This window comes from Pantherophis guttatus, chromosome 1 (assembly GCF_059756535.1).
Source record: "Pantherophis guttatus breed Tessera chromosome 1, ASM5975653v1, whole genome shotgun sequence".
In the NCBI taxonomy this organism is placed as follows: Eukaryota; Metazoa; Chordata; class Lepidosauria; order Squamata; family Colubridae; genus Pantherophis; species Pantherophis guttatus.
Window position 1 is genome coordinate 11,908,426 of NC_142063.1, and position 24,932 is coordinate 11,933,357.

The 24,932-nt window shown below is 43.6% G+C and overlaps 1 protein-coding gene across 4 annotated transcripts in view; it reads right to left on the reverse strand.

Annotated features, from left to right (window-relative positions):
* Positions 1-24,932, reverse strand: part of NCLN (nicalin) — a 47,593-nt gene that overhangs the window by 20,182 nt on the left and 2,479 nt on the right. For all 4 annotated transcript variants that reach the window (XM_060681552.2, XM_087872568.1, XM_087872665.1 and 1 more), the window contains exons 2-7: positions 18,644-18,834; positions 16,105-16,249; positions 11,851-11,945; positions 10,655-10,735; positions 2,581-2,684; positions 2,383-2,471 (exon numbers count right to left, since the gene is read on the reverse strand). In XM_060681552.2, the coding sequence (XP_060537535.1) occupies positions 2,383-2,471; positions 2,581-2,684; positions 10,655-10,735; positions 11,851-11,945; positions 16,105-16,249; positions 18,644-18,834 (705 nt within the window). The remainder of the gene's footprint in view (positions 1-2,382; positions 2,472-2,580; positions 2,685-10,654; positions 10,736-11,850; positions 11,946-16,104; positions 16,250-18,643; positions 18,835-24,932) is intronic.

The following is a 24,932-nucleotide window of genomic DNA, read 5'->3' on the forward strand; positions in this document are numbered from 1 at the left end:
ATGTTCCAGAAAGTGAATTTTACAGTACAAAGGGGTCCATATTCCAACCCTATCAACCTGCATTCTTTAACAACTGATAAGACCTCCTGTCTAACTGGATGAACAGGTAGAAACAACCGGAGAGAGAGACTGTGCCAAGCCATGAAGGGTTTAAAACCTTTTGAAGCAGAGGTCTCCAACCTTGGCAACTTTAAGCCTGGCGGACTTCAACTCCTAGAATTCAAAGCAAAGCTGGCTAGGGAATTCTGGGAGCTGAAGTCCGCCAGGCTTAAAGTTGCCAAGGTTGGAGATCCCTGCTTCAAAAGGTGACAATCGGCACCTTGAATCGCACCCAGGAGCTCACAGGCTCATGCAGCTCAGGGATAGTGGTTGTAGCTCAAAGGTGTTTTTTTTCCCCCGAAAGGCAACGGGACTTATCTGGTTTTTCTTTGGAAGACGTTTCGCTTCTCATCCAAGAAGAAGAGCTGAAGAAGCTTCTTGGATGAGAAGCGAAACGACTTCAAGAAAAAAACAAAGAAAGTCCAGTTGCCTCTTGGGGAAAAAAAAGCAACTTTTTTTTTTTTTAAATTTGATTTATATGCCGCCCTTCTCCGGAGACTCAGGGCGGCTTACAATGCGTTAAGCAATAGCCTTCATACTTTTGTATATTTATACAAAGTCAGCTTATTGCCCCCACAAACTGGGTCCTCAATCTTTGGGACAACCATGATCTTGGATGGCTGAGAATCTCCACAGACACGGATCGTGGTGTTTACCTGGGCCAAATCACTGGCACCATTTTACGACCTGTGCTTCCGCATTCTGCACTGGTACCCAGTCCTCGACTTAGGACCGCAATCGAGCCCAACATTTCTGTGGCTAAATGAGACATTTGTTACATGAGTTTTGCCCCATCTTACGGCCTTTCTTCCCACAGTTGTTAAGCAAATCACTGCAGTTGTCAACTTAGTAATACAGTTAAGGGAATCTGGTTCCCCCTTTGACTTTGCTGGTCGGAAGGTCGCAAAAAGGGATCACGTGACTCCGGGACACTGCAACCGTCGTAGTACGAGTCAGCTGCCAAGCATCTGAATTTTGATCTCGTGACCATAGGGATGCTGCAGTGGTTTGAACGGTCACTAAACAAGCTGTTGCTAAGTTCAGGACTAGGACCTGTACTTGAAGCTTCTGAATGGACTTCAAGGGCAGCCCCAGGTAGAGCATATTGCAGTAATCCAGGCAGGAGATCACCAGGGTCTAACTGACAGTGAACAGGGCCTCCCAAAAGGTCACTACAGGTTGTCTTCAGCTTACAATTATTTGTTTAGCGACCGTTCAAAGTTACAACGGCACTGAAAAATGTGACTTATGACCATTTTTCACACTTTTTCACACAATGATCAAAATTCGGTCATGGGATCAAACTCTGCTTGGCAATCGACATATGTTTTTTTTAAAAAATAATTTTTATTCAACATTTACATCTTTTAACATCCTTGTTACATTTTTACAGCTTTCTGATACTGGCATCTTTGATAATGTCTATTTTATCTTTTAACCAACTATATACACATACGTTTTATATATTACTTACTAATTTCTATATTCACTACAATTTATACCCATCTATTACACACTAACTATTTCGCTCCTCTCCAATATCCCCTCTTACATTTATACATTAATTTTGGATTCTTTCTCCAACCAGTTATACCATCTATTCCATGTCTCGTAATAAATCGTTTCCTCTCGGTCTTTTAGTTCCATTGTTAATTTATCTGCTTCTGCACATTCTAGCACCTTTTTTATGATCATCGTATTTGATGGAGCAAATCTGTTTCCAATTTTGTGCAAATGAAATTCTGGCAATTGACATATGTTAATGACAGTGGCACTATCCTGAGGTCATGTGATTACCATCTGTAACCTTCCCAGCGGGCTTCTGACACAGTCAATGGGGGAAACCCAGATTCGCTTAATGACTTATTCACTTAACGACTGCAGGAGAAAAGATCGTAAAATGGGGGCAAAACTCCCTTAACAACGGTCCGGCTTAGCCAAGGGAATGTTGGGCTCAATGGTGACCATTAAGTCGAGGATTATCTGAATTCGCTTTATATATTGTTTTGTTTTGGGTTCTCATTTGACAGGGTGGTTTAACCTATCGTTAGCCTCTCTGACGAGATGGGCAGCCATCAAAATCAAATTAAAGGAATAAATAATTGAAAAATGAAAAGCGAGGAATGTCATCAAGCTCATTAATAGCTATAAGAGGTCAAGTTATACCCTCTTCTGCCACTTTAAGCTGGCTGCCAGGCTTCTATCCAACAGCCCCTTTCCTAGGCCAAATCTTTCTCCATAAATCCCAAGCATATCAAAGAATGCAATAATCTCCATTCACACCTGTGTGATCCAGGTTGTCTTCCAGCCACCTCTTCGTCCCCTGATAGTTAAACTTGCCGCCTCCGGATGCAAAGAACAGCAAGTTGTACCTGCGCAGAGAAGAGAACGTGGTAATGGGTACATTTCTATTGGAGAATGCACATCCACCACCTTGCCTCGTGCGGGATTTCCCTACCCCAAAGCCGATCCCGTTCTTACGCGGCGTGGGTCCTCTTGTACGTGTAGAGCCGGGAGAACAACCTGGCGAGTTCTAAGAGTACCGCGACCCCACTGCCGTTGGAGTCCGCCCCGTGGGACAGCCACTGGAAGGTAAAAGAAGGTCTTTAGTCAAGGATGAGCAGGGAGATTTGGGAATTTAAGAGCAGTACCAATAAAGGAGAATATCTGTTAGCTCAGGGTTGAAATGTGGGGGGCCTTGGTGTTCTCTGAGCTTGGTTGTTTTCCTGCAGATGTTTCATGACCCAACTAGGTAACATCATCAGTGCTAGAAGAGGGTGAGATTTGTGGGGAGGAGGACGATGGGGGACAAGGAAGAAGGGAGGGTGAGGAAGAGGAGGAAGAGAAGAGGAGGGGAAGGAGGAGGAGGAGAAGAAGAGGAGGAAGAAGGGAGGAGGAGGAACAGGAGAAGGAGGAGGACAACGACGACGAGGAGGAAGAGGAGAAGATGACAACAACCACCACCTCCACCTAACTAGGTAACATCATCGGTGTTAGAATAGGATGAGATTTGTGGGAAGGGGGAGGAGGAGGAAGGAAGGAAGGAAAGGAAAGAGAGAGAGAGAGAGAGAGAGGGAGAGGAAGGAAGGAAGACAGACAGACTGTGGGGTCCTTGATGCTCTCTGAACTTGCTTGTTTTCTTGCAGATGTTTCATTACCCTAACTAGGTAACATCATCAGTGTTAAAACAGGATGAGATTTGTGGGAAGGGGGAGGAGGAGGAAGAAAGGAAGGAAAGGAGAGAGAGAGAGAGAGAGAGAGAGAGAGAGAGAGAGAGAGAGAGAGAAAGAAAGAAAGAAAGAAAGAAAGAAAGAAAGAAAGAAAGAAAGAAAGAAAGAAAGAAAGAAAGAAAAAGACAGACAGACAGACAGACAGACTGTGGGGTCCTTGGTGCTCTCTGAACTTGCTTGTTTTCTTGCAGACGTTTCATTACCCTAACTAGGTAACATCATCAGTGCTATAAGGGGGTGAGATTTGTGGGGAGAAGGATGGTTGCAGTGTCCTGGGGGGTCACACGATCCCCTTTTGCAACCTTCGGAGAAGCAAAGTCAATGGAGAAGCCAGACTCACTTAACAACCACGTTACTAACTTAACAACCGCAGCGATCGGCTTAACGTACGTGGCGAGGAAAGTCGTAAAATGAGGCGTAATTCACTTAACTGTCTCGCTTAGCCACATAAATTTGGGGCTCAGTTGTGATCGTACGTTGAGGACTACCCGTGTTGGCATACAAATCAGAAATCCTAAACGGAACGAAGCATCACGCTGGGATGTGCAAAACGTTATGTACACAAACTATGCAGGGCTGGTTTTCAGGAAGGTGTCCAGGTGTGAATGAAGCCCAGGGTTTCCTTCTGGATATTTAGAATAGAATGACAAGAGTTGAAAGGGACCTTGGAGGTCTTCTAGTCCAATCCCCTGCTCAAGCCTGAGACCCTATACCCGTGATGACGAACCGGTGGCACACGTGCCACAGGTGGCACGCGGAGCCATATTAGTGGGCATGCCAGCTCAGCTCTGGGGCGCATGCACGCGCCGGCCAGCTGATTTTCGGGCCTTCTGGGCCCACCAGAAGTAGGGAAACAGGCTGTTTCCTGCCTCTGGAGGGCCTGGGGGGGAGGAGGAGGCCCGTTTTTCTTTCTTACCTGGCTCCAGATCCTCTCTATTTATCTGGGAAGGGCGAAAACACTCCCTTGGAGGCCCTACGGAGGCTGAAAGGGCCCATTTCCCGACTCCCGGTGGGACAGGAAGTGACTTTTTTGCTGTCCCCAGCCTCCAGAGACTCCTAGAGAGGCTCCTAGAGAGGCTCCTAGAGACTCCTAGAGAGGCTCCTAGAGATGCTCCTAGAGAGGCTCTGGAGGCTGGGGACAGCAAAAAATGTCACTTCCTGTCCCACCGGGAGTTGGGAAATGGGCCCTTTCAGCCTCCGTAGGGCCTCCACAAGGGAGTGGGAAAGGCTGTTTTCGCCCTTCCCAGATAGAGAGGATCTGGAACCAGGTAAGAAAGAAAAACGGGAGGGAGGGTTGCGCACGCATGCGCGTGGACACATGCACGTGTGACCCTCTCCCGCCCCCCCTCTCCTGGCACGCGATGGCAAAAAGGTTAGCCATCACTGCCCTATACCATTTCAGACAAATGGTTGTCCAATCACTTCTTAAAAACTTCCAGTGTTGGAGCCTCCACAACTTCTGGAGGCAAGTGGTTCCACTGATTAATTGTTCTAACTGTCAGGAAATTCCTCCTCAGTTCTAAGTTGCTTCTCTCCTTGATTAGTTTCCACCCATTGCTTCTTGTCCTGCCCTCAGGGGCTTTGGAGAATAGCCTGACTCCCTCTTCTTTGGGGCAGCCCCTCAAATATTGGAACACTGCTATCATGTCATTTGTGTCCATGGAAGGAAAAAAAAAAACCCCCAAAGGCTGAATCTTGACTGGGATGGAGAAATAAAAGCAGGAAAGAAACAAGGATGGGGGGGGGATTTCCTTAGCAATGGTACAATTGGGGGGAAGGGGGGGCACAGAAGCACAGGGGTCACGCAGAGGAGCAGTGCAACACACACACACGCTGCACCAGCCGTGAAACATGCCTTGTTCCCAAACCCAGACCAAGTTAAAACACTCTTGGTTCTTTTACGGCCAGATTGCAGGAGTTTGGCAGAACATTCAGGAGATAAACAGTTTGTTTAAGATTAGAAACAGAACGTATTTTCCACTCTGTACAAACCCCCGTCCTGCAAATCATCCTGAAGGCTACCGTCTAATATTCCTCCCCCTCCCTTGGTTAGGTCCCCTGGAGTTCAAGGGGACGGATGAATCCAAGGATTCAGCCTTGGATTTAGGGATGGTTCCCTTCAAAAGACCAGGTGTGGGCAGCTTTACACCTGTGGACTTCGACTCCCAGAATTCCTGAGCCAGTTCAGGGATTGTGAGAGCTGGAAGTCCACAGGTTGTACATTTGCCACCCTCTCTTCGTAAGACTTCCATTTTTAAATTGCTGGGGAGTGGAAAGAAGGGAGGCACTTGTGAGAGGCTGAAAAACAGAAATGGGGGGGGGGGGGGAGAGTGCAGGTAGTCCTTGACCTATGACCCGTTGCTTAGCGACCGTTCAAAGATACAACAGACTTATCTGGAGGCTACTTAACAGCCGATATTCAAAGTTCTGAGAGTCTTGCCCTCCCCAGAGTCACATGACCAAATTTTGGGTGCTCAACAAGGGGGCTGCGTTTATGCCTGTTTGCAGTGTTTTATTAAATTTATATGCTCTCCATCTCCCCGATAAGGTGACTCTGAGTGACTTTGCGACGATTTTGGCCAAAAACCAACAGTTACTTCTGGATTTCGGCAAAACCGCACCTCTAGTGAACCACTGGTCCGCTTAATGACCATGGCGTTCATTTAACCACTGTTGTGTTTGCTCAATGGCTGCGTATTTGCTCAGTGACTGAATTAGTTGAACCGCCGCAAAAAAAGTTGTAAAATCAAGTCAGCGACTCCTTTTACAACCATTGTGACTTATGACCATGATGGCCAAAAGTCAAGGACCGTCTTGTAAAGAAGAGAGTGGGTCAATAACTTCCCCTAAGCGTGAGGTCTGTCTCATGTTCTGGTAGACCAGTACAGGTAGTCCTCAATTTACAACAGTTCATTTAGTATAACTGAAGTTACAACAGCATTGAAAAAAATGACTTACGAACCCTTTTCACACTTATGACGATTTCAGCATATCCATGGTCATGTGATTAAAATTCAGCTTGGCAGCTGACTCATATTTGTGACGGTTGCAGTGTCCTGGAGTCACGTAATCCCCTTTTGCAACTTTCTGACAAGCAAAAGTCAAGGGGGAAGCCAGATTCACTTAACAACCGTTTTCCTAATTTAACACCTGCAGCGATTCACTTAAAAACTGTGGCAAGAAAGGTCGTAAAATGGAGCAAAATTCAGTTAACAAATGTCTCACTCAGCAACAAAAATTTTGGACTCAAATTGCGGTTGTAAGCCGAGGACTCCCTGTAAATCCTTCCTAACAGATTTCTGGAGAAAGCGGTGCTGATTCAATCAGAATCCTGATTAAATTTATCAGATTTTATACATGCATAGGAGGGGTCCTTGGTGTCCTCTGAGCTCGGTTGTTTTCTTGTAGATATTTCATTACCCTAACTAGGTAGCATTGTCCTCCTCCTCCTCCTCCTTCCTCTTCCCCTTCCTCCTCCCCACAAATCTCACCTCCTTCTAGCACTGATGATGTTACCTAGTTAGGGTAATTTAGAGCAGCGGACTAAAGTGCTGTTAAGTGCTAGCACTTAGCTGCCAGCTGCCTGCAATTAGTGCAAGTTCGAATCTCACCAGGCTCAAGGTTGACTCAGCCTTCCATCCTTTCAAGGTAGGTAAGTTGAGGACCCGGATTGTGGGGGCAATAAGACAACTTTGTATAGAACAACACCGCTTGGGGGGGGGGGGCAAAATCCCTAATAAGCAGGTATATACAAAAAAGTATGCAGGCTATTGCTATAATGCATTGTAAGCCGCCCTGAGTCTACGGAGAAGGGCGGCATATAAATTGGACTAATATATAAATAAATAAATAATGAAGTCTGCAAGAAAACAAAGCAAGAACTCCTCATTTCATGCCTGAGCTACAAATATTCTCCTTTATCAGTAGACATGCATATAACGTGAGTTGAACAGCAAAGGCCCAAGATATTTGCAGGATCACCTCCTACCGGCCTCCCACTGCCCAGTGCGCTCACATAGGGCTGCCCTCCTCCGGGTCCCCTTGGCCAGACAGTGTCGGCTGGCGGTCCCCAGGATAAGGGCGTTCTCTGTGGTTGCACTGACCCTCTGGAATGGGTTGCCCGCCGGGCTCCAGACGGCCCCCGACCTCCACACCTTCTGCGCCGACCTAAAGACATGGCTCTTTCAGCAACTTCCCTGATCTGCCGTGGATTTTAATTTGGGGATTTGGGGATTTAAATTGGTTTTTAATATTATTTAATCTTTATCTATTGTCGGGTTGTTTTATTGTTGTGAGCCGCCCCGAGTCCTACAGGAGAAGGGCGGCATATAAATCTGACAAATAAATAAATAAATAAATAAATAAAGGTGACCAGCAAGCGAGTACTGGAGCACATAACACCAGACATGTCTCTGGAAGGCAAAAATCACAAAACCGTATCTCACATATTTTGCCAATGTCATGCGGGAATAATCACTGGAGAAAGTACCATACTTTTCGGAGTATAAGATGCACCCCTCCCAAAAAAGAGGATGGAAATGTTGGTGCGTCTTATACACCGAATACGGGCATTTTTGGCTTCCCAAAACCCCACCCCGTACATCCTGTTTTTGCGAAAAACGGACCAGTTTTTCGCAAAAACGGGGCGCACAGAGTTTGGGAGGCCTGTAGAGTGCTCCTGGGGGCTGGGGAGGGCAAAACACCCGTTTTTGCAGAAAATGGGCCTGTTTTTGGCCTCCCAAACCTTCTACATGTTGCATTTTTGCTTTCCCCGGCCCCCAGGAGCACTCTGCTGGCTTCCCAAACCCTCCACGCATCCCATTTTTCGCAAAAACAGGACGTGTAAAGGGTTTGGGAGGCCTGCAGAGTGCTCCTGGGGGCCGGGGAGGGCAAAAACTTTTTTTTTTCTTGTTTACCTCTTCAAAATCTTGGTGCGTCTTATACTCCGAAAAATACAGTAATTATGCTTGGAAGAGTCAGCGGTAAAAGGAAACCCGTCTGCCAAAGAACACGGCGGCTGGACGCCATCAAAGCTGACACCAGCCGGAGCTTAGAAAAACTCAAATAGTGGATACAATCATCACGAATGTGAGCTGTTTCCTCAACAGGAAGCTCAACTCAGAAAGCTCGGAGTGCCCAAGGATCTGCTGATCCAGTTCTACAGAGGAATGACGGGAGTCTTGTCCTTTTGGACCTCAATAACTGTCTGGTTTGCCACAGCACCTAAACAGGGCAGCTACAGACTGGAAGAGATAGTTAGGACCGCAGGAAAAAACCCACTGCAACCAGCCTGCCTTCCATTGAATATCCAACAGATATAGGTAGTCCTCGACTTACGACTACAATTGAGTCCAACATTTCTGGACGTTTTTAAGAAGAGATTAGACAACCATTTCTCTGAAATGGGATAGGGGTTTCCTTCCTGAACAGGGAGTTGGACTCCATTTCTATTCTGTTTCTTTTCTATTCTTCTAATTATATTCTATATTCTATAGTATTCTATAGTATTCTATAGTATTCTATAGTATTCTATAGTATTCTATATTTTCTATTCTATTCTATTCTATTCTATTCTATTCTATTCTATTCTATTCTATTCTATTCTATTCTATTCTATTATTTTATTCTATTCTTTGTTAAGTGAGACATTTGTTAAGTGAGTTTTGCCTCATTTTACAACCTTTCTCCCCACACCTGTTCAGTGAACCACTGCGGCTGATTAGTGAGTTGCCTAGTTTTTCAGCGAATCTGGCTTCGCCCAATGACTTTGCTTGTCAGAGGGTCGCAAAAGGGGATTACGTGACCCCGGGGGACACTGTAACCGTCATAAATACGAGTCAGTTGCCATGAATTTTGATCACGTGACCATGGGGATGTTGCAAAGGTTGTAACTGTGAAAAACAAGTCTTAAGCCACTTTTTTCAGTGCCGCTGCAACTTTGAACAGTTACACTAAATGAAACGTTGTAAGCCGAGGACTACCTGTACTGCACAAACCAGAGAGAGAAGGCTGATAAAATATTTACAGACCCGTCACATCCTCGACATAAACTGTTTCAGCTCCTCCCCTCAGGACACCGCTATAGGGCATTGCGTGTCAAAACAACTAGACACAAAAGAGAACTTTTTTCCCTTGTGCCATCACTCTGTTGAACACCTAATTCCCACAGCAGTGTCTTATGCCTAAGGATATTTACCCCTGTAGAAGGGCTGTATTGCTATTCTTCTTCTTTTCTCATCTTCTCATTTACCTACTATCTTCTCCTATTGGTATCTTATGATTTATCATTTGTTTGCATCTTATGATTAATAATTTTAACTGTGATTTATTATCTCTGACCTATCACTTTGTTGTTTGTATGTACACTGAGAGTTTATGCACCTGTTCTGCTCCAGCTACGGACCCCAAAGAACGCAGCACACACAAAGTCCGTTCAAACCTTAGTTTACTAAATAAACCAGTTTTTTACAACAACGGCTATAAATTAACTGCATTAACAGCCACCAAGAATTCAAAGAATAATATTGAAAGCTTACTGTGGTTGACAGAATGCCCAGAAGCAATTTGCAGGAAGCTGATAAGCAAGACAAGACACGAAGGTATGTGGACGAAGTCGTTCCCTGCAAATTGCTTCAGTCGGCGTTCCTCCTTAAATAGGCTAAGGGAGTGGCCAATTAGCCCCAAGCCTTACTCTCGAGGAGACCTCCTCCTGAGGAACCACTCCTGCCTTTTGGCAGCTATGCGTGCCCGTGCATTGAGAAGAGGCTCCTCCTCTTCGTCCTCTTCACTTATGGGAGCTTCTGGAGGTTCTGAAGGCCTTGGCTGAATCCCTGTTTCTGGCACCACATCTTCTCCAGCCTCCTCATTGTCTGACTCGAGTGCCAGCTGCACAGGCTGCTGGCACAGCATCACACCAGCCTCCTCGCTGTCGGAATCAGCTACTAGCTGCACAGGCCGCTGACGGGCCACAACAACACCTGAGACAAATTCCTTGTATGTCCAATAAGACCTGGACAATAAAAAATCCTATTCTATTCTAATTTTTTTACCTATTTTACATATATTTAAAATGATGAATGGTATTTTACAAGAATGCTAAAACTTAAGAAGCTACGATCAAAATTTGGGCTGTTGCATTCAAAACGAAGCTTTTTCAATGGAAGGTTCAGAGCACTGGCAATGAAACATTCCCTCACATCCAGCACACATGCCTGCAGCAAATGTAATCAGCACTTATTACAAACATATAGGTATCTCAAATCAGTGAGCCAAGCTGCGTCATACTGAAAACGCCAAAACACAGACCTTTGCCAGCAAGTCCTTACCGGTGCAACTCCAAAAGAGTCATAATGAGCAACTAGCACAATGGTAGGCAGGTCTTCTCCTCCCAGGCCTGTCAGCCGCCCCTTGCAAGGAAAGAGGTAAAATAAGAGCTACTGCAAAATCATCACATCCAGATCAGCACAAGATACATTTCCTCTTTAAGATTGACATCTGTAACATATAAAGGGCTTTAAACTTGCTGAAATGGGGATAAGTGTGTTTAAAATCCAACATGGTTCCCTTTCCTGATTCTTGCCCTTAGTATGGTCTATCTCAGGCATGAAAGCAAGCTGGGTGACTCTGCGCCAATCACCAGGAGACGGTGAATTCTAGTCCCATTTTAGGCATGAAAGTCAGCTTGGTCACTTTGGGCCAATCACCAGAAGTCTAGGAATCCTAGTCCTGCTTTAGGCATGAAAGCCACCTGGGTGACCTTGAGCCAATCACCAGGAGACATTGAATTCTAGTCCTACCTTAGTCATGAAACCTGGCTTGCTCACTTTGGGCCAATCACCAGGAGCCTGGAAGTTCTAGTCCCGCCTTAGGTGTGAAAGCCGGCTGGGTGACTGTGGGCCAATCACCAGGAGACAGTGAATTCTAGTCCCGCCTTAGGCGTGAAAGCCAGCTGGATGATCTTAGATAAACCCAATATGTTAAATAAATATAAATATTAAAAATAAAATAATAAAACAAAACATTAAATAAAGTAAAATAAAATAAAATACAAGGAGGAAGGAATATTGAGTATGTTCACCACATTGACTTATTTACAAAAGTAATAAAGGTGAGGATTTAAAAAAACACCTAGTAAAACTTTTTTTTTTTTATATAAAAGAAGCCGCTCCACACGTCTCGTATCTTCCCTAATAAAATCCTTAGCTGTGACCTCCACTCCGACAGCTCAACCAGGCAAGAGTGTTCAAAGAAGGCCAGCCCCTCCCACGGAAGGCTCTAACCCTTGTCCCCTGCTGCTTTGGCTTCCCCCCCTGGAAACCAAACCCCTTCCTTCCAGTTACTCCTTAAAACTCAAGGGGCCTGGGAAATCATGTGTTCAGCACTCCGGCTGACATGCTTTTGAATGGTATCAAAGAAGCTGAGCACGGTCCAAGGGCAGACGCTGGGAAGATCCTGGGTTTGCAAATCGCAGGCAGGGCCACAACCTAGAAAAAATACTGTGTAAAAAATACTCCAAACTCACTTCTATACTTGTGATGAGCCAATCGTTGACGGCTTTACTCTGAGCCCCACTGGTCACCATCTGGAAGCCGTTGGCTGTTGCAGTGTGCAAAAGGACTAGGAAGGAAAAAAAACAGGATTTAAAAGTCAGGAGTTAATACAGGTACTGGTAGTTCTTGAACCGAAAGTTCAAGTTTTTTCAGGAGGCAACTGGACTTTTTTGGTTTTTTTTATTTAGAAGTTTTTTTTTTATTTTATAAACAAACAAACAAACAATACATAATCAATCATTCAGTGTATCTTCTAAATACATCTTTTGTGTCTTCTTTTTATTCCTCCAGTATTTATCATATCCTAATATTATCATTTCCTTTATTATGATATTTCCCCCACATTTCTTACTTCTCTATTAATACATTTATCTATCTTTTAATTTTATTAAAAATTAGACAACAATTTTATCCCCGCACAACCTTCAACCCCCCCTCCCCACGCCCCCCCCGACTTCCCAGATCAAAACAAGCATAAGCTAAAATATGCTAACTTACTACAAGATTCAAAACTCCCTCACACTCTTTTAACTCCTCTTTTAAAAAATATTCATCAACCTCCCCTTTATAAATTCTCTTATCACACTTCACATTTGTTACTAAAATCCTTTCCATACCTTCTTTTTCAGCATTACTCCCTAATAAAATTCTAAATTAAACATTTATCCTCTTTGGTCATTCATAAACCACTTTTGGTTCTTGTTTTAAAGACATTTCGCTTCTCATCCAAGCAGCTTTTTCAGTTCTGACCAGATGGAGGGGAATGGAAGGATTTATATTCCTTGCAGACAGCTGGCCATTTGCATCCTTTTTAGAGGGTCATTGAAGCCCTTGAAGGTCTATCTGTGTCCTCAGGGTCACCTGAGTGGTGCTCCTGGTTCCTGTAGGTTCCATTTTCCCTCTGGAAATCCATTTCTATTCCCACACCATTCCAAGGGTGTTCATCCCAAATTGTATAACTAAAAGTCTGTAGATATTCTCAAGTCATCCAGGTCATGGTTGTCCAAAAGGTGACAACCATGTCATTCATTTAGTGACCGTTCAAAGATACAACAGTACCGAAAAAAGTGACTTAGGACCGTTTTTCACAGTTATGACCTTTCCAGCATCCCTATGGTCACAAGATCAAAATTTGGAGGCTTGACGACTAGCATGTATTTATGATGGCTGCAGTGTCCTTTTGTGATCCTTTGACAACCAAAATCAATACGGAAACCAGATTCGCTTAACAGCCGTGTTACTAACTTAACAACTGCAGTCATCCACTTAACAACCGGGGCAAGGAAGGTCATAGAATGGGACACAACTCACTTAACAACTGTCTCGCTTAGCAACTGAAAGCTGGATTGTGACTGTAAATCGAGGATCACCTGCATTGACAATCCAGCAATGGGTACATTTAGTCCTCGACTTACAACAGTTCACTTAGTGACCATTAGAAGTTAGAACACTGAAAAAAGTGACTTATGATCATTTTTCACACTTACGATTGTTGCAACATCCCCATGATCATGTGATTTACATTCAGTTGCTTGACAACTGATTCACATTTACGACGGTTGCAGTGTCCAGGGATCATGTGATCACCTGTGACCGTCTGACAAGCAAAGTCAATGGGGAAACCAGATTCATTGAACGACTGTTACTAATTTAGCAACTGCAGTGATTCACTTAACAAATGTGGCAAGAAAAGTGATAAAATGGGACAAACTCACTTAACAAATGTTTCACTTAGCAACATAAATGTTGGGCTCAATTGTGGTCATAACTCAAGGACTACCTGTACTCAGATTATGTCAAAGAAAGGCAAGCACCAGAATACAGAAACCCCTTCTGGGCCTTTAGTGTTAATGACTTGTCTGTTAACAGCCTGAAACTAATCAGTGATTAGCGATACAGAGAGCAAATCTGTGTTTTGATTACTCCTAGAACTGTTTGACATTAAAATAATCACCGCTTGATTCAAACAATCAAGCAAAGGCAAAGGGTGTATTTAGTGATCTATCGGATGCCAACAGTGAGCATAGCCCATGCCAGGAAAGATAATCTGGCATCCTGAATCACATATATTTTGTAGCTACTCTGCCAACCTCCAGCAACGTTTATTTACAATACAGATAGTCCTCAACTTACGACCACAACTGAGAGCAAAATTTATGTTCTTAAGTGAGTTCTGCTCCATTTTACGACTTTTGTTGCCACATTTGTTAAGAGAATCACTGCAGTTGTTAAATTAGTAACATTAGTCTGCTTTCCACACTGACTTTGCTTGTCGGAAGGTCGCCAAAGGGGAACAGCTGAGTCTGGGATACTGCAATCCTGATAAATGTGAGTCCGTTGTCAAGCATTCAAATGTAAATCACACAACCATGGGGATGCCTCAATGGTCAGAAGTGTGAAAAATGGTCGTAAGTCACTTTTTTCAGTGCCGCTGTAACTTTGAACGGTCACTAAAGAAACTGTTGTAAGCCAAGGCCTGCTGGTATTTGTCCGTCATCTGAAACCCTAATTAGCCACTCAGCAGTTTATAGAGTTCCCATGGAAAATTCAGTACAAAGGCAATATAGCAATTAATTAAGCTAATAACATCTCCACTCTTGTCCCCTTCAACATTCACAGCCATTAAAAGATTAAGCACATCGATCTATCCTGTACATGAGCCCACTGGGTTAGTTTTGAGATTACACAGGAAAGAGGTCAGAAAGAGGCTTCACTATCAGAAAAAATTCAAACTGTCTCCCATACAATAAGTAGATAGACATTTGAAATCTATTCCATTTTTTAGATTCTGGCAACCCTAAAATATATGGACTTCAACTTCCAGTATTTCCCAATTAGCATTTGTGGACTTCCACTCCCAGAATGCCCCAGCCAGCATCCCCTAATGGAATTCTGGGAGTGGAAGTCCACAAATGCTGGCTGGGGAATTCTAAGAAATGAAGTCTACACATTTTAAAATTGTCAAATTTGAAAAACATTGCTCTACGCCATCTAGAGTACCTGGTTTCTGTTTTAAAGATAATTATATAAAACACAAAAGCAATCTGACAAATGTACTTGCACCTGGTGCCTGTAGCTATGCTCGAGAACCAGTAATCTTTCCGATTTGCTGATTTAATGTGTTATTTTTCTGTCAAAGTACATATCCTGTTCATTAACTACATAATGTATTATGTGGCTAATATACATAAAGTACAGTTACATTGCTCAGATTTCCTCCATAGTCAGTTGGGGGAATATAAATTCAATAATAAACAATATCGCTTGGACGTACAATAAAAGTGCCCAGGGAACAATCAGTGCAACAGAATCCAGGATCAAAAGGATGAGTTACAATTCCTAACGCTGTATGGAAACAAGCAAGAAAATATTAAAACAATTAAGCAGATGGACAGCTAATGAGTTTGCTTCTAATTAGTGTAGAATTGTGGCCACACGCAGCAAAGAATCACCCGACTCAGAACTGCCATGTGCTGACATAAGAGCTTCTATATGCATTGCAAATGCTTCACTTCTGAGATCCTACAGATAGTCCTTGACTTATGACTGTTGTGGAGCCCAGAATTATGTTCGTAAGTCATGCCGGTCCTTAAGTGGCTCACCTCATGACCTTGTCCGATTTACAAGTTTTTTGTGGTAGTCACAAAGCGAATCATCACAGCCATTAAGTAATTCCACGGTCCGTCGGGGGCGTTTTTTCCACCAGAAATTGGAAACAAATGCCAGTTTGTGGCAAAACCCCACCTGCATAAACCAGGACACTGCAAATGGCTGTGAATGTAGGCCGGTTGCCCACTACATCAAATGCAATCGTGTGATTGCAAAGGGTGGTGGCTGGTTGTTGGAACGTAGCCCTGGTGAGGTCTGTTGTAATCTTGAATAGTCATTAAGCAACCGGTCGTAAGTCAAGGACTACCTGTATTCCATGCAATTCAAAAAGAAGCCTATTCAATTTTTTTTTAAAAGGACAGGAACATAGAAAAAACATATGGCAGAAAAAGACCTAGCGGTCCAATCAGTCTGCCCTTTTGGGTTTATCTGATTTTGGTTTTTCTTTTTAATTCATGTATTATTTTTTAAGTATTAAAACAATGTTTATTTTTAATCTTTGTCTCAGGATAGTCCTGATCTGAAAAGCCACCGGTCAATACATCTTTCGGAGAGGTCCACACTGGGAGGGGGAGGCGATCCCGGGAAGCCCAACCGAACTTCACAAAAATACTGACCTTCGGCAGCCGAAGCCGAGCCCTGCGATGTCGAAGCGGCCTGGGTCTGCTCATAGATGGAGAGCAGCTCATCGTCTTCCTTGGCAAAGTAGACTGGGACGATGGTCTCCATGGCCAACATCTCTGGCTCAATCTCCATGAATTGCTTCAGGCGAGAAGAACAGGGAGTCAACCTCAGCATTGCCAAGAAGGGAAAGGCTTATCGTCATAGGATGGAGTTGGAAGGAGTCATTAAGGCCAAACCTTCTGAATATTGCAGTTGTTCTTAAAACATGGCCACTTTAAGATGAGTAGACTTCAATTCCCAGAATTCTGCAGCCAGCCGTTCAATTTTGGGAATAGCAATAGCAACAGCAGTTAGTTTTATATACCGCTTTACAGTGCTTTACAGCCCTCTCTAAGCGGTTTACAGAGGGAGCATCTTGCCCTTCCAACAATTTTGGGTCCTCATTTTACCCACCTTGGAAGGATGGAAGGCTGAGTCCACCTTTGAGCCTGGTGAGATTTGAACTGCCAAATTGCAGGCAGCCGGGAGACAGCAGAACTAGCCTGCAATACTGCACACTAACCACTGTGCCTCATTGAAGTTGAATGGAAGTTCATCCATCTTAAAGTGGTCAAGCTTGAGAAACACTGCACTTGCGTCATTCCCAACAGATTGTGGGATCCAGCCTCTTATATGAAAACTTCCAGTGAAAGAAAAGCACTCCGGATAGTAACCCATTCCATTGATTGACAGCTCTTATTGACTGGCCCCTTGCAAAGAATCCATCACATTTATGGAGGAATTATAGGGTAGATTGATGTTTAACTCTCAACAAAACAAGATTGTATTATCTGTTTCTGTGTGATAAAGGCATACAATCCTATACAGGTAGTCCCCGATTTACAACAGTTTCTTTAGTGACCGTTTGAAGTTACAACAGCATTGAAAAAAGTGACTTAGGAGCATTTTTCGCACTTACGACCGTTGCAGCATCCCCGTGGCCACACAATCCAAATTCAGATGCTTGGCAACTGACTCATATTTCTGACGGTTGTAGTGTCCCCTTTTGCTACCTTCTGACCAGCAAAGTCAATGGGGAAGCCAGATTCACTTAACAACCGTGTTACTAACTTAACAACTGCGATGATTGATTTAATAACTGAGGTAAGAAAAGCCATAAAAGGGGGCAAAACTCTTAACAAATGTCTCACTTAACAACAGAAATTTTAACCTCCATTGAGGTCATAAGGACCTGTATAAACAGCCCATCAAATTTGAAGGGCTTTGTGAGTTATTTTTTTTAATACACTGTGATCCTATTTAGCCTCAATTCTGGGGGAAGAATGGGTCACAAATTTACTAATGATCATAGTTTTAAATGAGGAGGCTTGCTTGCCACTACAGTTAGTCTTCGACTTACAACCACTCATTTAGCAACTGTACAAAGTTGCAATGGCTCTGAAAAAAGTGACTTACGACCCGTCCTCGCACTTATGACCTCTGCAGCATCCCAATGGTCACTTGATCAAAATTGGGGTGCTTGGCAACCTGCGTGTATTTATAGTGTCTGCAACATTAACTTGATCGCCATCTGCAATCTTCCCAGGCTGCTTCTGACAAAGTTAGTGAGGCAAGCCAGATTTGCTTAATGACCACAGTGATTCTCTTAACAACTGAAATGATTCACTTAACTGTGTTAAGCTGTAAAATTGGGTGTGCTAGAAAGAGGAAGAAGAAGAAGAAGAGGAAGAGGAAGAGGAAGAAGGAGAAGGAGGAGGATGCTACCTAGTTAGGGTAATGAAACATCTGCAAGAAAACAACCGACTCAGAGAACACCAAGGACCCCTCCTATGCATATATAAAATCTGATAAATTTAATCAGGATTCTGATTGAATCAGCACCCCTTTCTCCAGAAATCTGTTAGGAAGGATTTACAGGGAGTCTCCAGCTTACGACCACAATTGAGTCCAAAATTTCTGTTGCTAAGTGAGACATTTGTTACGTGAGTTTTGCCGCATTTTACGACCTTTCTTGCCAGATTTGTTAAGGGAATCGTGGCAGCTGTTAAGTTAGGAACACGGTTGTTAAGGGAATCCGGCTTCCCCATTGACTTTGCTTGTCAGAAGGTCACAAAAGGGGATCACATGACCCCGGGACACTGCAACCGTCATAAATATGAGTAAAATTGCAAAACGTCCAAATTGACCATGTGACCGTGGAGATGCTGCAACAGTCTTAAGTGTGGGTTGCTGCAATGGTTGCAAGTGTGAAAAATGGTTATAAGTCACTTTTTTCAGTGCCGTTGTAACTTTGAATGGTCACTAAATGAATGGTTGTAAGTCGAGGACTACCTGTATTATGAAGAAAACCAGCCCGGTAACAAGATCAGTAATAATATCTCAAATATCGGCTCAAATATCCGGTGTTTACTGATCTTGTCCGAACAAAAGATGCAGTGGATGGCTTTACACACGGCAGAAGGCTACACCGCAGGAGGAGGGTACCAACGCCCAATTTAGCCCTGTGATTCGCACTCAGAACAGGAAACTCACCCGGATAATATCCTGAGGCACCGATGCCATGTTGTGCGGCAGGATGATCACCACGGCACCGGCTGACTGGCGAAGAGCTTTCTGATACTGTTCGTAGGAGAAGTCCATCAGCCGGATCATCACACAGCGGCGGCTTAGCACATCTGCCTCTACGGTGCGCGCCTCGGTGTTTAACACGGCGTTCCGGGTGCCTGTCAAAAGGAGAGGAGAGGCTTAGCGATCTGGGATCTTGGATCCAAAGAATAGCAATAGCACTTAGACTTATATACCACTTTACAGTGCTTTCCAGACCTCTCTAAGTGGTTTACAGAGTCAGCCTCTTGCCCCCAACAATCTGGGCCCTCATTTGACCCACCTCGGAAGGATGGAAGGCTGAGTCCACCTTTGAGCCTGGTGAGATCTGAACTGTCAAATTGCAGGCAGTCGGCAGGCAGCAGAAGTAGCCTGCAGTACTGCATTCTAACCACTGCGCCACCGAGGCTCACAGAAATTTTTTACAAGACGACCATAGCTCTTGCGCAGGGGTGCGCAATTTCCCAAGGGGTCACATGAGAAAATGGGACTGTTGTGGAGGGTTGAACCAATAGGCTGTGAAGGTGCATGGGTATGCGCGCATACATATATGGAAATTGACCCCCAACCCCCCCCCCCAAAAAAAAAACAGTCAAAGCAATCCATGAGGGCCAGACAGGGACAGTCAAAGGGCTGGATGTCGCACAGAAAGCGTGAAATTTCAGATTTGCTCTTATAGGACCTTACTGTAATTGATATACGTTGTTCCCCGGTTTGTAGGATTTGCAAATATGGGTTTTATTTAATATTTTCAATTATCCCAGTTAGCGAGGGGTTTGTGTAAATAGAAAGGTCTCACAACCACAAGTCTGCTTTCCTCCAGGCTTCGTAGCAGTGGGAAGGTATTTTGGGATACTAGGATATAATAGTATGTGGGACAGAAGAGTCACAAGCAGACAATGATCTGATATCCAAAATTTGAGACTAAAGGAGGAAGGGTGGAGAAAGTGTTTCAGAAGGGACCCTCCCTAGTTTTCCAGAGTACAGGTAATCCTCGATTTACAACAGTTCATTTAGTGAACTGCACCGAAAAATGTGACTTGTGACCATTTTTCAGTTAATGGCCTTTGCAATATCCCCACAGTCACGTGATCAAAATTCAAATGCTGGGCAGCTGGTTCATATTTATGACCGAAGTGGTGCCACTGGATCATGTGATCCCCTTTTGCGACCTTCTGACAAACCAAGTCAAGGGGGAAGCTAGGTTCACCCAACAACCGGGTTACTAATTTATCAACTGCAATGATTCACTTAGCCACTGTGGCAAGATAGGTCGTAAAATGGGGCAAAATTCACTTAAGAAAAGAAATTCTGGGCTCAATTGTGGTCATAAGTCAAGGACTATCTGTAAAAGGGACAGGAAGGTTAATTTCAGATTTACAAGATTCTGTTAATGTAAGCCCTACAATATAGGTAGTACTCAATTTACAATCATTCATTTAATGATCATTCAAAATTACAAAGGCACAGAAAAGTGACTTAGGATCAGTCCTTGCACTTACAACCGTTGCAGCGTGTGATTAAAATTCGGGCACTCAACAACTGGCATGTATTCATGACAGTTGCGCTGTCCCAGGGTTATGTAATCACCATTTGTAACCTTCCCAGCCTGCTTCCAACGAGCAAAGTCAATGGGGGAAATTAGATTCACTTAACAATTGCAGTAATTTACTTAACTGTGTCCAAAAAAAAAAGGTTAGGGTTAGGCAACACACTTTTCAACTGCCTTGCTTAGCAATGGAAAGTTTGGGCTGAATTATGGTTGCAAAACCTGTAGTTTTGGTTGCATTCACTGTCACGTTTCTTGTCTGGAATGCCTTGAAGGGCTAACATAGAAACTGTCCTCACTGCTGTGGTTTTACTTTTCCCCAGTTTTAAAACCAGAAAGTGGCACCATCTTTTGTTCTATCATATGCCACCAACCTGCAGGGAAATTGTATCATTCTTCTCATCATAGGGCTGACAGTGTTCCAATATTTGAGGGGCTGCCTCAAAAAAGAGGGGGGCAACCTGTTCTCCAAAGCACCTGAAGGCAGGACAAGAAGCAATGCGTGGAAACTAACCAAGGAGAGAAGCAACCTAGAACTAATTTTCTGACAGTGAAAACAATTAATTAGCGGAACGACTTGCCTCCAGAAGTTGTGGATGCTCCAACACTGGAGGTTTTGAAGAAGAGACTGGACAACCATTTGTCTGAAATGGTATAGGGTTTCTTGCTTGAGCAAGGCTTTGGACCAGAAGACCTCTAAGGTCCCTTCTAACTCTGTTATTCCTTAACAAGGGTATGGCTGGACCAGTCCTATCTGCCAAAACTTACACGAGTGTTTTGAAGGATGCATTTAAAAAGAGCCCAGCTTAACAGAGGATATGAAGTAGCTAATTCAGCTGAAAAAGTTTCTTGGATGAGAAGCAAAATGTCTTCCAAAAAAACCCAGAAAGTTCAGTTGCCTCTTGAAAAAACACCTTTGGGACTATTTCAGAACTGTGTTGAACAGAAACTGGCTGAAATATACAGAACAGCAGAGCTGGGAGGTGAACTAGGAAAAATCATCAAGTGAGGTGGTAGAAGACATACCTAGTAAATTTCAGTGTGAAAAAAATGGCTTTTGAAAAGCGGGAAAAATGAAAACTAGACAGCAGCTGACAAGGTATATAAATTAGGCGTGGTATGTGTGTGTATTTATGGTGTTCTGAGTTTCAACATATATATTATCTCCTCCTTTTCCCTTTGGAGTCAAAACTATTGGAGGGAGGAGCTCATTAACGGATTTTAATTGGGGAGGAGGAGATCTTTAGAGATTTCCCACGTTTATTACAGCAACGGAGAGAGGGAGTGAGAATGGCACTTTTTCTTCCACTAGGTTAGATATTACAGCTCTCGTTACTTTCAATTTGTCCAGTTTATTAACAGCCAGGCACACAGACCCGAAAGTGTGCCTGGCTGGTTTTTTCTAAGTCGTTCCCCCCCCCGCCCCACCCCGCCCAAAATGGGGATGTGGCACTTTGGAGGTGATTAAAAGAGTATGTGACACCCTGCCTCCTTCCTGTGTGCCCTTTGCTCCCTCCCTCCGCATTCTGGTTGGCTTTAGTTTAATTCAATTTTAAATTTATGACCCTTATTTATTGTTTTAGTGTTTTATATAATTGAATGCCCGTAAGCCGTGTAGAGATGGGCGGCCGTGCAAGTTTAATAAATGCCAGATTTACTTTTTCACACAGCAGTATATCAGTGTTAATAAGAAACGGACATACCATCGGAAAAGCAATTCAGAAAGGGCCAGAATTTCTGGTCTTTCTTCTCATATGGGATTAAATTGGCACAGGGTGAATTGCCAAGAGATTGGAATGTGTGACAGATGCCCACACCAATAGCAATAGCACTTAAGACTTATATGCCGCTTCACAGTGCTTTACAGCCCTCTCTCTAAGCTGTTTACAGAGTTTACAAATCCCATTTTACAAACCTTTCTTGCCATAGTTGTTAAGTGAATCACTGCAGTTGTTAAGTTAGTAAGACGGTTGTTAAGTGAATCTGGTTTCCTCATTGACTTTGCTTGTCAGGTTGCAAAAGGTGATCACGTGACCCCGGGACACTGCAGCCGTCGTAAATATGAGTCAGTGGTCATGCATCTGAAATTTGATCGTGTGGCCCTGGGGATGCTGCAATGGTCGGAAGTGTGAAAAACGGTCCTGAGGCACTTTTTTCAGTGCCGTTGCAACTTTGAACGGTCACTAAACGAACTGTTGAAAGTCGAGGACTACCTGTATTACCAAGACGGTCAATGAAATATTGTGACGTGTGTGTTGCAGGACAAATTATAAAAGTAGTGAGGAAATATTGCTTTTAAATTACTACAAAAGAAGTTACATAATCCACCTCTCTGCTGGGCTGGATCAGAGATTAAGACACTGTTATGATGGCCTAGCAGTTAAACCACAGGCAGAGATAAAGAACAGCCCTGGGCAATTATTTTAAGAAATTGTTTTCTACTTGAGTTTTGAAGGTCCTTAATACATGTAGTCTTCGACTTATGGCCAGAGGTTCAGTGACCAAAGTTATGATAGAACTCCCCCCAAAGGCACTCATAACCCAGACCTGTAGTTCCAATAGGTGCCAGCTCCCTTGGGGTCACATGACATTTTGGTACTCAGTAACCAACCTGCATTTACAGCTGTTTATAATATAGAATAACAGAGTTGGAAGGGACCTTGGAGGTCTTCTAGTCCAACCCCCAGCTCATTTTGGCTGGAAACTGGAGTTTACTACCAGTTTCCAACCAAAAGCATGTATGACGAACAATGGATTTGCTTACAGCCATCAGGTTCGCTCAACAACCACTGCAAAAAAAGATTGTAAAATTGGTCACAGTCACATGATTCGCTTAATGACCGGCATGACTTACAACTGTATTTTCAGACTCAATTACATCGTAAATCAAGGACTACCTATATGAACAGGGATCTGACAGAAAGACTAAAGAAGGGAATATTTGAGGACACAACACACCATAATTGTAGCTTGTGTGCTGCCATCTTTATCGTCCCTATGCAATACTGCAAGAGCGTTGAATTACAGCGTAATGCACTATTGCAACATCCCACTACTGAAGTAGAGCTATTTCTTAATATTAGAAAACTTGTCAGGCTGGCTGTCTCTTCCTGTAGTAAGAAGCTACTTTAAATTACTCTGCTGTTCTGCTTTAATCTTAGGTAGCTTTTTTTGCTTAGAGATAGTCCTCTATTTACAGCTGTTTGTTTAGTGACCATTACAACGGCACTGAAAAAAGGGACTTATCGTTTTTCACACGATCACTGCAGCATCCCCAGGGTCCCGTAATCAAGATTTGGACGGTTGGAAACTGGCATGTATTTATGACGGTTTGCAATCTCCCCAGGGTCACGTGATCCCCGTTTGCGACCTTCTGACAAGCAAAGTCAATGGGGAAGCCAGATTCATTTAACAATCACATTCACTTAATAACCGCTAATAACCGTAGTGATTCAGTTAAAAACTGTGGCAAAAAAGGTCATAAAATGGGGCAAAACTTAACTGTCTTGCATAACAACAGAAAATTTGGGTTCGATTGGGGCCATAAGTTGAGAACTATCTGTATTTTATGCCATTTTATTTTACCACAAATCTATGTGGCGGCTAGGAGTCGAAAATGATTTGCTGCACTAACCAATCAATCAACCAACCAACCAATCAATTTTTACAACAGGCCAGGATTACTTAGTCCTTTTGCCTCTCTGACTCAATCTGAAAAAGCAAGCTCTCTGTAAATAAAGAGAAATGCTTCCCAAAATTATAGGGGGAAGGAAATAAGATTCCAATAGAAGAGTAGAGACATAGAAGTTCCAATAATGAAAGAAGTTTCAATAAAAGAGAAAATCCAGGTTGTAGCTTCAAGGAGCACCTGGATTCCTTAAATGGGTGTGGAGAGGTGGCTTCAACACACAGGCCCCTCACACACCATAATTTCTCCCTACTTCTCTTGATGATCCTGCTTAAGGCGCAGAAGAGAGGTCCATTGACCAGAAGGTCTCTCCTGCATTGCTAAGATTGAATCCCGGCATTGTCAGTTAGGCTGCATTAAGTAGGGCCTTTGTCCAGACTGTGCAGAAATTCCAGCCAAAGGGTGGACCCAGCCAGATAGACCTAGATGAGGTAAACAGCTGTGTCATGCTTGCCCCTCCCTTCCCTTCCCAGAGAGCTCCTTGGCAGACCCTCACTCATAAAGGAGAATATTCGTAACTCAGGGCTGAAATGAAGGGTCCTTCGTGTTCTTTGAGCTTGGTTTTCTTGCAGACGTTTCATTACTCGAATTAAGTAAAATGATTGTGTGATGGCAATTAGTTTGGGTTATGAAATGTCTGCCTTCTATTAGCCTTAAAAGACGAGGAATGTGGGATTCTTGGTGTTTGGTTGTTTTCTTGCCAACGTTTTGTGACTCAAACTAGGTAACATCATCAGTGCTAGAAAAGGGGTGGATTTGGTGGAGAGGAGGAGGAAGGGGACTGTGGGGTCTTTGGTGTTCTCTGAGCTTATTTGTTTTCTTGCAGGCGTTTCATGACCCAAACTAGGTAACATCATCAGCCACCAGTATATAAAACTGACAGCAAACCCTACCCCCTTACTACTACTGATGTTACCTCGGTGGGTCATGAAACGTCTGCAAGAAAACAACCAAGCTCAGAGAGCCCCAAAGACCGCCCC